General features: G+C 41.8%; 1 protein-coding gene across 1 annotated transcript in view; it reads right to left on the bottom strand.

The window, feature by feature from the left end:
• Nucleotides 1-4,109: 4,109 nt before the first annotated feature.
• Nucleotides 4,110-17,359, bottom strand: part of caln1 (calneuron 1) — a 281,363-nt gene continuing 268,113 nt past the window's right edge. Inside the window, exons 4-5 of the mRNA XM_033046149.1 lie at nucleotides 15,974-16,127; nucleotides 4,110-5,078 (exon numbers count right to left, since the gene is read on the bottom strand). Coding sequence (XP_032902040.1) covers nucleotides 4,951-5,078; nucleotides 15,974-16,127 — 282 coding nt within the window. The 3' untranslated portion in view covers nucleotides 4,110-4,950. The remainder of the gene's footprint in view (nucleotides 5,079-15,973; nucleotides 16,128-17,359) is intronic.

Below are 17,359 nucleotides of genomic sequence, written 5' to 3'. Positions count from 1 at the left end.
TGTGAATTATAACACAGACATTTATGAGCATCTTCATTCATTGGTAAAGAACACGTCACTCTTACAATCATTAGACTACAGCATATCCAAAATAATATAAAAATAATTTAAATTTCACTTTAAAATTAGAATATAAATGCTGTTGCTTTAAGTGCTATCGTTCTGGAATATGTAGGGGATGGATGGTTTCAATGCTGAAAGTGATAGGATTGCACATCAGCTGGTCGGGGTTGGTGGAGGGTTAACTATGAGAATGTGGATAGCTATACAAGTCAGAATGGATAAATAGTTTTCTCTCACATTGTCTATTTGTTAAAGCATGCCAAAATTTACTATATACCTAATATTTACAACAATTAAACACTGTTTTGTCCTTTATTTGTCTTTCACTGAAACATAGAAGTACTTTGTGACTATTCTAAAAGAAGTTCTGAATTATAGTCATTTTTGGAGAATTCTGCAGCTCACTTTGTTGGTCCACACAGAGCTTCCATCTTCAGTTCACAGTGATGGTAGAGTTGGGTTTTGTTTGCTAACTCTCAACTCTCATAACACCATTTGATGCTACAGCACAGTAATTCCACTGTATTTTGTCCCGTCTGTCCAACTTCTGCAGAACAAATGAATGGAAACTGCAGCAGATCAATAGCACAGAAGTAAAATTATTCCATTTCAAATGAAACATCGCTTTCTGCTTGGTGCAGATAAGAATGAGTGGCTGCAGTATGCACAATTTATATACAAAGGTCAAGGTAACTTCACATACTGTATTCTGCTCTGTGAGTATTAGATATACACTCGTGGTTTATGCTTGTCCCTTATAAGCTCTAAGATACTGTTCGCTATGCTTCCTTTAACACCTACTTGCAATCTGTTCAAGTTGACCTCTTTGGAAGAACCATTCATTCTGATAGTCTTGTTGCTGAACTATAGAGATCAGAGGAACCCCATCCTCAGCCTCCAAGATGCTGAGTTATCCAGTCACACTGTCATATTGCAGAAGAGAAATATCAAGTGATATTCTTAATCCTGATTTCCAATCACTTCAAGAAAAGGTGCACTGTGGACCAATGAGACCGACTGACTCTCATTGACAAAGAAGATGTTGGATATTGCCAATGTCTATGGACCTGCTGAACCGGCTACTTCAGGAGAGGCGTCGCTGCTTGAGAATGCCTTTCTTATTACTTCCCAATATTTAGATATAAAGAACCGAGAGCTAAAGTTGTGCAGCCTTTTAAAATGTGGAGCAGTACCAGCCCGACCTAGGCATTACAGGTTAGAATTTGTAGGGGAAAGTTATTCAAGGACCCAATACGTTTTTCTGTGTTGAGCTAAAGTTGGGCAACCATGAACATATGCAGATGGTGGTGGCACAAGAGGGTACCTTGGTGACTACTAATGAAGGCACTAACTTCAGGTGAGTGATCCTCAGATAACAATTTCCTCATCCTTGTAGTGCCAAACATGAAGGTCAGGCCCCTTAATTTATAATGAGCAGTAAATCTGCTAAGTGACCATGGCTTGAATATCTGTCATTTTATTCTTAATTTCCTGTGGGAAATTGCATCTGGAGTGTTGATAATTTGGAGAAGAAATGTTGTTGGTCATTTTAGTATTGGTTTATTACTCGCATGTACCGAGATACAGTCAAAAACTTCAATGTACACTTTCCCAAAAATTCTAAGAAAAGAGAGCTGTATTAGGTTTTGTGGGAAATGAACAGGTACATAGACAGTAGGGAGACAAAAATGCTGGAGAAACTCAGCAGGTGAGGCAGCATCTATGGAGCGAAGGAAATAGGCGATGTTTCAGGTCGAGACCCTTCTTCAGTCTGAATCAGTTTGGGTCGATACTGAAGAAGGGTCTCGACCCGAAACGTCGCCTATTTGCTTCGCTCCATAGATGCTGCCTCACCTGCTGAGTTTCTCCAGCATTTTTGTCTACCTATTGTCTATGTACCTGTTCATTTTCCTCAAAACCTAATACAGCTCTCTGTCTACCTTCGATTTTCCAGCATCTGCAGTTCCTTCTTAAACACGTACATAAACAGTTATATGTTCAGGAAAGGATTAAAGGGATATGGGCCAAATGCAGGCAAATGGAACCAGCTCAGATGGGGCATCTTGGTTGGTATGGATGAGCTGGGCCAAAAGGCCTGTTTCATTGCTGTATGAATCTGACTCTTTGTGTAATATAGGATGTTTGTGGCTGAATAGGAACAGCTGTTGGAAGTAGTCAGCAGATCAGGAAACAACTGTGGAGAAAGAGACGGGGTAAATCTTTCAATTTATTGACTTTGCAGAAGAACAGAGTATTCCCAGCACTTTCTGATTTGATTTAATGTTTTGAATATTTTCCACTTTTTTGCTTTAGCTTATGGAATGAAGCAAATTTTGACCAGATAAACACGGTAAGAATGTATGCCTCTTCCTCATAACCCCTCCCACATAAACGCACACACACACACACACATGAAAAAACACACACGTGCAAACATACGCGTGCATGCGCGCATACACACACACACACACACACACGTGCACACACACATGAAAAAACACACACGTGCAAACATACGCGTGCACGCGCGCATACACACACACAGGCACATTGAGCTTTCTTGTCCCAGAGATAGATATCTATATGAATGGAATGTGTAGGAAGGAACTGTAGATACTGGTATATACCGAAGATAGACACAAAATGCTGTAGTAACTCAGCGGGTCAGGCAGCATCACTGGAGAGAAGGAATGGGTGACATTGTGGGTCATTGCCTATTCTTTTTCTCCAGAAATACTGTCTGACCCGCTGAGTTACATTAATGGAATGTAAAGTCTATTGTTGACTCGCCACTAGATGGAGCACTTCACCAAGACATCAGCTCACATCACCCTCAGCCCATTTGCTTCCTCTAGGAGTATTTGGAGCAGTCACTGAGGGGCTGGAACTGAGTCTCAGAATGGGGAGAAGGCAGGAACGGGGTACTGATTGTGGATGATCAGCGTGAATGGCGGTGCTGCTTCGAAGGGCCGAATGGCTTACTCCTGCACCTATTGTCTATTGTCTACTCCTGATCTTTCTGGGATTACCTTGACCTCAGTTCATGCAGCATAACATTGAACCCCTGTCCAAAACTGCATCATATTTACCTTGTCTACTTTAGGCACATGACCTTCAATAATCTATTATCAACACAAAATGCTGGAGTAACTCAGCGGGCCAGGCAGCATCTCTGGAGAGAAGGAATGGGTGATGTTTTGGGTATAATCTATCGATATACACAATCAGGGCACGGGAGGGAGAACATATCCTTTCTGTAAATTAAATTTTGAGAGCTCAATAATGACAAAATCATCCATTTTATTTTTGTAGTTAGTTGTTAAAAAAATAAACAGGGAATTTTGGGGATCTGCTGTGGATCCTGTGAAATGTTGCCATCGGCAACCACACTGCTTCAAGTTTTATGAAGTTTAGTTTAAGAAATTGAGGGTCGCCAACAGTAATTGGACAGACCTAATTCTAAACTAAGTGAAAAACGAGACATTCAACAGCGATGCCAACTCGAGGTCTAAACTACTAATAAATATGTGTGTAAGCACATAGGCTATGGATGTAACATTAAAAAGACTTGTGACCATGTTTACTAATTAATAGACAACCCATCAATTATTTTACCAATAGATAACAGTGGCAGGGAAAGTGTAAATCAGTGATTGAGTAAAGCAATTAATGAATTTTGTAAAGACTGGCTGTATAATCATAAATAAATAATTTTGTATTCCCTTGCTTGTTTATTTAGTTAGCTTAAATTAGGGGCACCTTTTTATTTTAGTTTAGCTTAGAGATACAGACATACAGCACGGAAACAGGCCCTTCAGCCCACCTAGTTCGTACTGACCAGCAATCCCCGCACATTAACACTATCCTACGTAGACTAGGGACAATTTACATTTATACCAAGCCAATTAACCTACAAACCTGTACATCTTTGGAGCGTGGGAGGAAACCGAAGATCTCGGAGAAAACCCACGCAGGTCACGGGGGGAATGTGCAACTCCATACAGATAGTCAGGATCGAACCCGGGTCTCATCAACTCTACCGCTGTGCCACCGTGCTGCCCTTTCTCTTTACATCTGTGTCACTGATGACAACACTGATATTAGCAGCACCATAAAGTAAACTAGGTAATGCTGATTTTGCTGGAGGCAACAGTAGCTATTGCTAGGCATTGGCACGTTTACAGACAGTAAAAACTATTCATTGTGAAACAAAATCAGCGACTATTTTTTGCTCCATTTTTAGCCTCATTGAGTTTAGCGTTTGCACCAACAGAGGACAGTGTTTGCCTGGCTCCTATCCGCTGGCAGTAGTCTAAGTCATGACACAAATCAGTGCTTCAAGCCTTGTGTCCATCCCAATATCAGCTTACAGCTTCTGCAAAGCAAACAGGAATAGATTCCACAGCACTGGAAACTTGAATTGTATCTAATTCTGTAAAACGTGTACCAGACTCACACACACAATCCATGACTCAGCAGAAGATAGCTGGAGACTACCGTGAGGTTTCAAGATGTTGGAGAGAAAGTTGGAGAGAACAGCACTTCATTGTTGCACTGATCGTTTTCCTACCTTGGGAAACAAATTCCCCGGGCCATATCACGACTCCCAACCATTGCTATAATTCAGAACTTCTGCATCTTATTGCAGTATCAAAACCAGTCTTTAATAATTCAGCCCTTTTTATAAAAGAATGACCCCTGTTTGTGGGATCCTATATTTGTGGAGTTAAAAGGAATCGCTTCCATTTGGGCTCCGTGTCCCTGGTATAAATATCTTCTATTCCTATATACAGGTTGCTGTGTTCCTAATTCAGGAGTCCACTGGAGTTTCCCCACTGATGGGATCGTGTGCTGTCCGCTCACGCCAGCGGCTGGCCCGTTAGGAAGCTACTCCATGCCGTTCCTGAGTATCTGGTTTGCTGCAATCAACATGACACTTATGATGAAAGCCACTCCAAACGCACAAATCAGGCTCTTCCTCACGCACGTCTGTCTATTCTTCTTTTGCGAATGCACTGTTCGAAGGAAAGAAAGGAAAAGCTGTGAGGATCGGACAATTATATCAAGAAGCAAAACGAAAAACACGAGACCTCGAAATTCAAAGGCAGCCAGAACCTTTTTTTGCACAGAGGATGGTGGGTGCCTGGAATGCATGGCTAAGAGTAGTGATGGAGGCAGATATGATAGTGGTATTCAAGAGACTTTTGGATGGGCACATGGACATGAAGGTTATGGAGGGATATGGATTAAGTGCAGCAAGATAAGGATTGGCCTTGGCTTCATGTTCAGCACAGATATTGTGGACCGAAGGGCCTGTTCCTGTGCTCTACTGTTCTATGTTTAGTCTTTAGAGATACAGTGCAGAAACAGGCCCTTCGGCCCACCAAATCCGTGCCGGCCAGTGATCACACCATACACTCGCACTATCCTACACACGAGAGATAATTTACAATTTTACTGAAGCCAATTAACTTACAAACCAGCACATCTTTGGAGTGTGGGAGGAAACTGGAGAACCTGGAGGAAACCCATGCGACCACAGAGAGAACGTACAAAGCCCGTAGAAACAACACCCGTAGTCATGATCAAACCCGGGTCCCTGGTGCTGTAAGACAGCAGCTCTACCACTGTGCCACCCTTGTGTAAGCCCAGTTGTATGTCAACACAAGAAAACACTGTAAATACTCAACGTGTCTGACATGGAGCGAGAAACTGGGTTATCGTTGGTTGAACGACCTTTTGCCAAACAATTTAATTTGCAAGGAGGGAAGGATGGAGGAAACAAAGAGATCCCGTTGATAGAGCAGAAAGCAAGAGAGATGGAATGACACAAACGGCATAAAGATGCGGGCTGAGATAGAGTGCAAAATGCTTGCTTATCACAGGTAATCCACCTCATGGGGATGTAAATGAATGAATGAGAACAGAGGAAGGGAGAGACAGAGGAGGGGATAAATCCAAGCATATTACAAGTACAACATCTCGTAAAACACCATTCACCCTATTTTCTGTGAACTTTGCTTCTGTCTGATTGACATTTACCAGATGTAATTCTCATTAATACTCCAACAAATATACAGTTCATTGGTGTTTAAGAATGTCACATGGTAGTAGAATCAATAAAGTTTAAATGGAGCACAGAAATCATGGCTGGCGTGTTTAACAGACTGCAGGGACCAGTACTGGTGGGGTAGATGCGGAAGGGATTTCAAAGCAGATAACTTTACTATACATTTGTGCCACCATGATAAAAGCAGGCAGTCCCTTGTGGGGATAGAGTCGACATGAGAACAATGCTAACTTTGTACAAACCCATGAATTTGTCATTGTTAAAACTCATGAATATCATCAGTTGAAAATCATAGTGAATCACATAATAAGTGGAGGAAGGAACTGCAGATGCTGGTTTAAAACCGAAGATAGACACAAAATGCCGAGTAACTCAGCGGGACAAGAGTATCTCTAGAGAGAAGGAATGGGTGACGTTTCGAGTTGAGACCCTTCTCGGGTCTGAAGAAACGTCACCCATTCCTTCTCTCCAGAGATGCTGCCTGTCCCGCTGAGTTACTCCAGCGTTTTGTGCCTTTCCATATAATAAGTGTACTGCCTGATGATCAGTGACTGTGGGACACTCCTGCGGGTGGAGACGGAGGAGAGAGAGAAGGGGGAGAGAGGGGGGAGGAGAGGAGGGAGATAAGGAAGGGAGAGAGAAGGAGAGAGAGAGGGGGGGGAGAGAGGGAAGAGAGAGGAGGGGAAGAGAGAGGAGGAGAGAGAGAGGCGGAGAGGAGGAGGAGAGAGAGAATGAGGGGAGAAGAGAGAAGGGGAGAAGAGAGAAGTGGAAAGAGAGAAGTGGAGAGAGAGAAGTGGAGGAGAAGGAGAGCGTGGTGGGGTTCATTTTCCCACACAAGCCATAGGTGACTGGGCAATCTGAACCCAAGCACCAAGTTGAAAGCGGTCGAAGGTGTGCATGCCCACAGCCCCCACTCTCCCACTGCCCCCCTCCACGGGCTGTGGGCCGGGTGGAGCGGAGGTTTGGGACAATGTTCATGCCTTCACAGTGATGTGATGGACACGGGGTTCTGGACCAATCGCTGACAAGTCCCGCCCCCCGGCAACGTCATGTCCGTTATTGGACTTTTCTGTTGAGCGGCAGTCGGTCCTTTGGCCTGTAGGCGACGCCGCCTTTCGGGTAGGTGGCGTTTCGACAGAGCGGCCATTCGGTAAGTTTGCTTTTAGGCGACGCAACTTTTCGGTTCTTTGGCTTTTAGGCGTCCCGCCCTTTCGGTTAGTTTGCATTTAGGCGTCCCATTCTTTTGGTTAGTAGGCGTTTCGTCTTCGGACTCTTTCGGTTTATTGGTGTTTTTGGCCACGTTTCCATTCGGTTCTTTGGTTTCGACTTCTTTGCTTCGGCCTCTTGTCTGTCGGCGCCATGTCCGGGTACCGTGGAGGCCAAGTTAATGGGTATTTTTGAAGCGGAGATTTATAGTTTCTTGATCTTCTTCTTATCGAGTCCGCACGCAAGATTAGAAGTTGTTCAGCCAGAGCAGTGCAAACTTCTCTGCATCTGCACACAATGGTGGCTGTCTTGTGCTTTTTGTGCTTCTTGTGCGTGGTGGTGGAAATATTTGTGAAAACAAGGCCGCAACATGAACCTCTTTCCTTGACTCCAGTTTCTTGATTAGTAAGAGCATCAAATGTTATGGGGAGGATGCAAGATGATGGGGTTGAGAGGGAAAAACAGATCTGCCATGATCGAATGGTGAAGCAGACTCACTAGTCCGAATGGCCTAATTCATGCACCTACATCTTATCATCTTATGATCTTATGATGACTTCTTTCCCAGTTACGAGACTCTTATAAACTTAGGATGTATTGAGGGAGTTAGATGTGGCCCTTGTGGCTAAAGGGATCAGGGGGTATGGAGAGGAGGCAGGTACAGGATACTGAGTTGGATGATCAGCCATGATCATAGTGAATGGCGGTGCAGGCTCGAAGGGCCGAATGGCCTACTCCTGCACCTATTTTCTATGTTTCTATGTTTTTATGTATTCCTGATTTCCCCATTTACCTCGCATGCTTGCACTCTTTCTTTTGCCTGCACGCTCTCTGTAGCTATAACACTATATTCTCCACAGGGAAGGAATGCTCCAGAGATGCTGCCTGCCCTGCTGAGTTACTCCAGCATGTTGTGTCTACCTTTGATTTCAACCAGCATCTGTAGTTCTTTCCTAACACTATATGCTGCATGGTTTGATTTGTATTCATGCTCTATAGGGTGCTGGTAAGGCCACATTTGGAATACTGCGAGCAATTTTGGGCACCATTACTGAGGAAGGATGTGCTGGTTCTGGAGAGGGTCCAGAGGAGGTTTACACAAATTATCCCAGGAATGAGTAGGTTAATCTATGGTGATCTTTTGACGGCACTGGGTCTGTACTCGCTGGAGATTAGAAGAATGAGGGGGGACCTCATTGAAAGGTACAGAATGGTGAAAGGCTTGGATAGAGTGGATGTGGAGAGGATGTTTCCACTAGTGGGAGAGTTTAGGACTAGAGATTGTAGCCTCAGAATTAAAGGATGTTCTTTTAGGAAGGAGATGAGGAGAAATGTCTGTAGTCAGAGGGTGGTGAATCTGTGGAATTCTTTGCCACAGACGGCTGTGGGGGCCAAGTCAGTGGATATTTTTAAGGCATAGATAGTTAGATTTTTGATTAGTACAGGTATCAGAGGTTATGGGGAGAAGGCAGGAGAATGGGGTTAGGAGGGAGAGATAGATCAGCCATGATTGAATGGTGGAGTAGACTTGATGTGCCAAATAGCCTAATTCTACTCCTATCACTTATGACCTTATGTCTGAATACTCTACCTAGATAGCACAGAAAAGAAAGCTTGTCACTATATCTCTGTACACGTGATAATAATAGACTAATACTGATGATAGTATGGACACTGTCCTCGAGCTTGACCTGGTGTGATGCACAAACACAAGTACATTCTGTATCATGACTTTTGTGTTATACTGCTGGAGGTTATTTGTCACTTAGTAATTAAGTGACAAATAACCTCCAGCAGTATAACTCAAAAGTCGTGATACAAAATGTACTTGTGTAAATGAAATTTACTGAGTAAATGAAAACCTTGAACAGAGCATATGGGAAAAAAAGCTTATAAATGGTATTCGGGGATCTGAGCGCTCAGTACTATAATATGAGATATAACTTGGAGCTGAAAACTGTGAAATGATCAAAGGAAGAGAAGTCATGTGCTCTTCCTGCCAGACTCCCATCTAACACTCTGTAATCATGCGCTCGTTCTGAACATTGTAGCCATCATTCTTGTGCACATTGGCTCCTGGACTAGTAAATCCCCAATTGAAAAATTCTCATCCTTTTCTCAAATCACTCCAAAGTCTTAATGTCACTGATGTTGCAATTCATCCTTATCCAAGGAGTTACATTAAGCCCATGCTGCATGTTTAAAATGTGCCTATTAATATAACGTAGTTGGAACATGCTATCCCATTGTGAATAGGAACTTTTCCATACACAAGGGTCTCCGATACTGAAACATCATCGGACATTCCCTTTACGGATGCTGCCTGACCTGTTGACATACTCCAGCACTTTGCCTTTTTGCTCAAGATTCCAGCATCTGCAGGATCTTGTGTCTCCAAATATAAATACATGTTTTCATTGTGCAAAGTTTAATTTCCCATAATCATTGCAACAACAGTGCAGAATAAACAAGGCTTTTCAGACTAGTCATGATGGGGCTGGATTATCAAGATTTTGCTTTATGAATGCTCCTTTCAGTTCCATTAAACTTGAACCATCGACGTCTACATCTTTGAGGTCCTCTGGCAGAATTGTTATCCAAATTTGTTCACCCCACATCAGTCCGCCCACCTTGTTCACCATCCCACTCCCCAAATCATGCGATGTCACCACTGGAATCATGGAGTCTTAGTTTAGTTTAGTATAGAGATCCAAAGTGGACACAGGCCCTTCAGCCCATCGAGTCCATGTCAACCAGTGATCCCCAAACACTAGCACTACTCTACCTACTAGGAACAATTTACAATCTTTATCAAAGTCAATTAACCTACATACAAATCTGTGATTCTTTGGCGTGTGGGAGGAAACCGAAGCACCCGGGGAAAACCATGGGGAGAACGTACAACCTCTGGACAGACATCACCTGTAGTCAGGATTGAAGCCAGGTTTCTGGCGCTGTAAGACAGCAACTCTACCACTGCGCCGCCGTGCTGCCCAAGTCTTTGGGACAATTTGATCGGCAATGAACTAACACTGAGAGATTGGCCATATAATTCGGTCACATCACTCGCTGGGTGGGTGTGCTTTAGTTATGAACCAAAATCAGATATCGGCCCAGCAGAGTGTTCACTAGCTGGCACTTCACAACTTTTAACTAACCAGCCAATATCCACAGCAGTGAAAGCTCAAAGATCACATGTGGCTCGGAAACTCTGCACTCTTTCAGTTGATTAAAAATAAATACAGAGCACCGAATAACCTCGTATAGTTTGGAAATGTGTTCATAGATTTACAAATAGCATTATTAGTGCACCGCCAGTTGAGTTGCTAGATTGCAGGGGTCACGGAGCAGAATAAGTAGGTGAGCAATCCATCTGCTCAAACTCACATCATTGCCACTAGGCTGTGGGTTGCAGATGTTAAATAACCCAGAGATGGTGCAAAAGGAATCCAGAACTCTGCTGTGATATTTCTGTATTTTAGTTTTTCGGCGAATTGTCTTCATGAATGCACTGAGACAATACCACAAAAGAGGAGAGGTTTATTTACAAGATAGCATCCTTAAATTATTCACACATGTAGAGTCTTTCAGCTGGCAGCGGAATGCCTGTGACAAGGTTATGCTCTTGCAAAGCAGACGGATCACACGATTCTTCTGGCAAAATCGAATCTCAGCTTGAATATACAGTATACATGGATATTAGGAGAATAGCAGACCCACGCATTATACTTTGCTCTGCCTGTAGCGGCACCTAGTGGTTAAGCTGTGTATGCAGAACCCTCGTCATAGGTCGGGACTGTCGCGTGACAGGGTTCGTTCGCGGGCTTTTCAGTGTGTTAAGTAGCTAGCGCTCTTCACGACGACAAGAGCTAAAAACGTTTTCTCCCGATTCGTGTAGTTCAAGTGTTGCTTTGACAATAAAAAACATTTGGCTCTGCCTGCTGTGTCTCGCTACATGTAGCAATGTTTCAAAATTTTGAGATTTAAAAAATGAAGTCTGCAATTTATCCCATCAGATAAAGCATAAAAAGAAGTTTAATTTGACACCTAATTCACTTTCATATCTCAAGTATTAAAAAAGTTATAGCCATTTCCATACTCGGAAATTAGCATCTTGTTCCCTATTGATTTTCTATGGACATAACAAAAAAGCTGTGATCGTGGACAGTCAAAAGCCCATAACTTTCTTAAAAATTAAGAGAACTGAATGAAATTTTCAGTTATCATAGATTGAAGCATTCTGAAACGAATATAAAATAATCTTACTTGGATGATCTGAAATTAAAGCATATAATTAGTTAGTTACCCAATTGTAGCTAATTCCAAACTTCAATTACTAGATCTAAACATCTATCCATTTCTTAAGAAATGATTAACATTTTTAAATAGCCTAAGTGTCCAAATAATATTCACAAAGAATTCACAATAAAACCTGATTTTTAAATCTCATTTACATTAATTTATAGGCCAAATGGAAGGAATTTAGTGTTCAATTGCTGTAAATTAATGGCCATTTAAATCAGCTTTCGAGTGGGATCCTGTGGAACGCGCTGGTTTAGAACGTTCACATTGCGGTAGATTTGTGCCCCAAATGCCCAGAAAAATACTGCGGGATTTAATGGGCCCCAAATTAGCTACTCACAACATTAAACTTTGTATAAAGGGATCTTAAAAAGCCCTTTTTAACGTAAAAATAAACAACCTACCTTCCGTTGTCCCCTGTTTGAGATCCAGCCCGTTGTCGGCGGTCACGGGTTTAGAGGTTAATTTTTAACCTACTATAACAATACTATAAACCCGTTAAAAGTAAAAATAGCTCAAGCGACAGAATCTTCCAGCGATTTTTCGTCACCAACAAGCTCGATTTGAACAGCCTAGGGAAAATCGCGTTTTAAACCCGCCCCCCTCTAAACGGCGCCAAAATCGCGCACACGTGCTGGGACAGATCTTCAGCGACACTTCAGGTAGGTTTTGCAACATACCTACTACATGCCTTCTCTTTTCAAAGCAGCGGGGAGAAATATCATTTCTCAGCATGGTGGCGTAGCGGTAGAGTTGCTGCCTTACTGTGCATACAGCGCCAGAGACCCCGGTTCTACGGGCGCTGTCTGTACGGAGTTTGTACCTTCTCCCCATGACCGCGTGGGTTTTCTCCAAGATCTTCGGTTTCCTCCCACACTCCAAAGACGTACAGGTTTGTAGGTTAATTGGCCTGGTATAAATGTAAATTGTCCCTAGTGGGTGTAGGATAGTGTTAATGTACAGGGATCGCTGGAAATATCAATGTACTCATTTAACAGCTTAACTCCCCTGTTAACTGTTAACCGTGTGGCCATGTTTAATGTACACATTTAGTAACCATTATTTGGAGTTTTTCATCGTTTTTTGTGGTGTTTTGGACTTTACTTTTGGAGTGAACTTTGTTTCTTTGCCACATTTCCTTGGATCTGTACTTCACTGAAGTTGCTACTGAATTTAATTTGCATTAAAACTTTATGCATGAGTGGTTCATCCAAATTTAGCATTTTATCTACACGAACACTAGAATCTGTCACCAATTTCAAACATATACAGTATCTTTTGATTCTGCAAATCTCTACTATGGTTCTTACCTGCCGACTGTTTGAACTTAACTTGTTCGGTGGATTAGATGCCATACGCTTGTTTTGCTTGAAAGTATTTTCTTTCGGATTAGTGTCAAGGTGACATTTTGAATCAACTTCATAGGTTCAATTTCAGAATCTAATTTTGATTGAACAAGGTTCAAGTGTGTTCTCAATCTTCTCCATATCAAGAATTCTGTTGTTTTACACCTTTGGCACATGCAATGTTGTTCTGCACTGCAGCAGAGACAGATCAACCAACGTTTGTTGCCAAGAGTTGAATATCCCTGTAATACTCGATACCTTCCTCAAAAAATCTGAGCAACCTCTCAACTTTTCAAATTGAAACAGAATGCTTTGAGATCTCATTCCATTTGATGAAAATCTGCTAACTTTGGGCTGTTGCCAGAAACAATCTTTTTAAGTAAACCTACCATAATGACCAAGGAGAGACAATTGCAACATTTAGAGTCATGGAGTCATCGAGCACAGAAACAGGCCCTTCGGCCCAACTCATCCATGGCGACCATCTAAGCTTTGGCCAGGTCCATTTGCTCAGGTTTACTGCAGATCCCTATACTGTAAACCTTTCCTAACTTATCACCTCTCGTTGCCCTGAGGAAATTAAATATCAATATCCTTCTTTCTAGTTCTATGTGCAGAAAACCTAAAAATAAATGAAGCTGAGTCTTGGGTTGAGAAAAATAGAAGAAAAAAAAAAATCTGTGAAGGAACTGTTTGGAGACATTTATGACCTGATCAATGTAATTAAATCAATTGATGAGACTGGGATCTGTGTCAGCCTCAGGAACTGCAGACAGGGAACATAAAGAGAAAACAAATAGGGAGGGAGCAAAAGGTGGAATTTGCTAAAAACAAAATCATCACCTGCTTTGGATGTTTCAAGTCTTCCTATTCATTATGCATCATTTTGTATTCAGGCACGTTGACTCTTACTGGGGTGAAATCTTAATGTGACATCTACCTGCTGGGAGCTCGCCCAGTCAGCTACTCATCATGTGCACAGTTAGATAGGGACTGTCAGAATGCTCCTCTGTCATGTGCTGCATTACCAACCAGGCCCGTTTGTGTCTCTGATCCATTTGCATAATCTAGCTGAGACTCACTGCTTGAGTTCACGCTCAAAGGGTCGTTTTCTCGGAAGCAAGTTCTCGTCCTCACTGACCTGAAACGGGAGAAGTTTATCTTTCCCCGAAGCTCGGGTTGTTTTTCTCGTGAGCGTTACCTTGAAAGGTGTAATAATGGCATGTTTAACATTTGCTGTGCCAGTGCCAATATTACCTGTGCCAATAAAGCACTATTCCAGACACACTCTATATAGAGATTTATCTTATCGCTCGGTAACAATTTTCAATTAATGACCCAGTTGCTCTACCAGAGGAAGACGTCTTCTGCAATTTTCATACTGGTTGATTTATAAATTAATAACCTTGCAATAAAGGGGCACTAAAATTGCATAATGATTAAGGCCTATTAATTTCCTTGTACAAAGATATTTCCCCATTTCTACCACAATGCTTGACACCTGAGAGCCACACACATTGCCCACGACATGTTCTTATCCACTGTGGAACATGAAATGTTCATGGTCTCAAATTTATTTACATGTATCATAATGCAAAAGTAGCAGAATGCGACAGATACTTTAGTTTAGTTTAGAGATACAACACGGAAACAGACCCTCCGGCCCACCGAGTCCGCACCGACCAATGAGCCCCGCACATAAATGCTACCCTACACACATTAGGGACAATTTCACATTTATATCAAGCCAATTAACCTACAAATCTGTGCATCTTTCGAGTGGAGGAGGAAAAAACCGAAGATCTCAGAGAAAATCCACGCAGGTCACGGGGAGAATGTACAAACGCACAATTCATGCATTGCAATTCTGGTACATTTTAGATTATTACACAATTGCTTTTTCTGAAGATAGACACAAATTGCTGGAGTAACTTAGCAGGACAGGCAGCATCTTTGGAGGGAAAGAATGGGTGAGTTTTTGGGTCGAGACCTTCAGACTGAGAGTCAGGGGAGAGGGGGAATAGAGATATGGAGGGGTAAGGTGTGAAAATGACAGATCAAAACAGACAATGATTAAGACAATGTAGAATGATTCTTATTTGGCTGAGGGGAAGGTGACAATGAGGCATAAAATCAGTAAAATTAATCAGGAGGACAGTGAAACTAGTTGGAGAACTTAAATAATAACCATTGACTTGGCCTCCACAGCCTTCTGTGGCAAAGAATCCACAGATTCACCACCCTCTGACTAAAGAAATTCCTCCTCATCTCCTTCCTAAAGGAACATTAGTTAATTCTGTGGCTATGACCGTTGGTCTGAGTCTCTCCCACTGGTGGAAACATCCTCTCCATATCTACTCTATCCAAGCCTTTCACTATTTGGTAAGTTTCAATGAGAACCCCCTCATCCTTGTAAACTCCAGCGGGTATAGGCCTAGTGCCGTCAAATGCTCCTGAAATAGAATAAGCCAATGCACAAACTCAGATACGTACTTACTGAGATAGGTAATATGTTCATCAAAGTCTAAAGGCAAGTTGAGACTGATGAAGAATGTTAAAATGATTATGGTAACAGATAGGCGAGCTAATGATTGCCAAAAGACACAAAGTGCTCGAGTAACTCAGTGGGTCAGAGAAGCACATGAATGGGTCGATAACTTTCTAATGACATCTGTAAAGTGACATTCTCAACCACATCTATTCTGAAGATAACTAGAGGATGTAAATTAAACTATTATTGTTCTGATTGAAGTAAAAAGAACAGCCTTACAAGCCATAGTGCAGAAAACAACCAAAGGCTACTGTTTGCACTAAAGAAAACAAGCAAGGTATGAGACTTTGCCCAATAACAAAATGTCATGGAAACCTTGATCAAGTAAAATTGACAGTGTCCTCCTTCATTTAATCTTTTCTCCTTTAGCTGAAAATGACTAACTTCAGAAATAATGAGCGCAGTTTCTCTGTTCTATGCACACATTGAGCTTACCTTCAAACTCAGCGTGACAGTTACTTGAACTTTCATTCAGACTCTCCTCCTCCGTGATGATGATGTTCTCGATGTCTTTCATTGTCAAATGGTCCCGGAATGCATGAAATAATATGTGCTTCAGTTCTTCCAGTGTAATCCTCTGCATATCAAACTGGTGGAGAAATAAGAATCAATCCATGTTTAGTATCTCACAGAGGATGTAACCGCATTCATAAATTCATAAGTAATTGGAGCAGAATTAGGCCATTCGGCCCATCAAGTCTACTCCACCATTCAATCATGGCTGATCAATCTTTCCCTCTCAACCCCATTCTCCTGCCTTCGCCCCATAACCCCTGACACCCGTACTAATCAAGAAATTATCAATCTCTGCCTTAAAAATATCTATTGATGGTCTCGATAGCCTTCTGTGGCAATGAATTCCGCAGATTCACCACCCCCTGACTAAAGAAATTCCTCCTCATATCCTATATAAAGGTAGATCTGCGGCTATGGCCTCTGGTCCTAGACTCTCCCACTAGTGGAAACATCCTCTCCACATTCTCTCTATCCAGGCCTTTCACTATTGTATTATTAATTCATCTTTCTCAATGTTGTTTTCAATCGTATGTGTTGCTTCCCTGAGCAGAAAGATCCCAGTCATGCCTCTGTACAACTCAGCCTTTCCAGAATTTGGGAATTTCCCGACAGGATATCACGCAAGTTCCTGACGAGCATTAAACTTTGGCTTTTAACTTCAATAGAAAATCAAACAGATAACATGAAACGTAGAATAGTACAGCACAAGAACTGGTCCTGCAGCCCACATTGTCTCTGCAGAACACATAACCTATATCCCTCCATTCCCTGCATCTCATTTTGCCTATACTAAAGTCTCTTAAATGCCATTATCCTGTCTGCCTCAACCAGCACCCACAGCAGCACATTCCAGGCACTCAGTAAAAAAAATTCTGAGTAAAAAAATTGCACTGCACATCTCCTTTAGATTTATAATAAACTAGGTTATTCATTCATGACTATTGAAATTTACATTAATATCTAAAAGGCCGGTGCATTTATCCTTAATTTCTGTCAAAAACATTTACTATCAGTCGACATATCTCTTGATTGGCAACCAGATTGTTCACAATGTTGATAATGTTTAGCCCTGAATTAAATGGCAAACTTGTGCATTGATCATTAACAAAATAACATCAACCGCAATAACATCACTAATTCCATCTGTTTTGCTGAAATTCTCATTCATTTTGCTTGTATTCAAACTCTCCTTCTCTGCCTCCCCACTCCTAATCCGCATTTAATTATTACATTTTTTAGTTCTTTAACCTTCAGTGATTTCTTTTGTAATATTAAAAATTCTACAAATTAGAATGAATGAATAAG

This window comes from Amblyraja radiata, chromosome 28, assembly GCF_010909765.2.
Source record: "Amblyraja radiata isolate CabotCenter1 chromosome 28, sAmbRad1.1.pri, whole genome shotgun sequence".
Classification (NCBI taxonomy): Eukaryota; Metazoa; Chordata; class Chondrichthyes; order Rajiformes; family Rajidae; genus Amblyraja; species Amblyraja radiata.
This window is presented reverse-complemented; position numbering and strand designations above follow the sequence as displayed.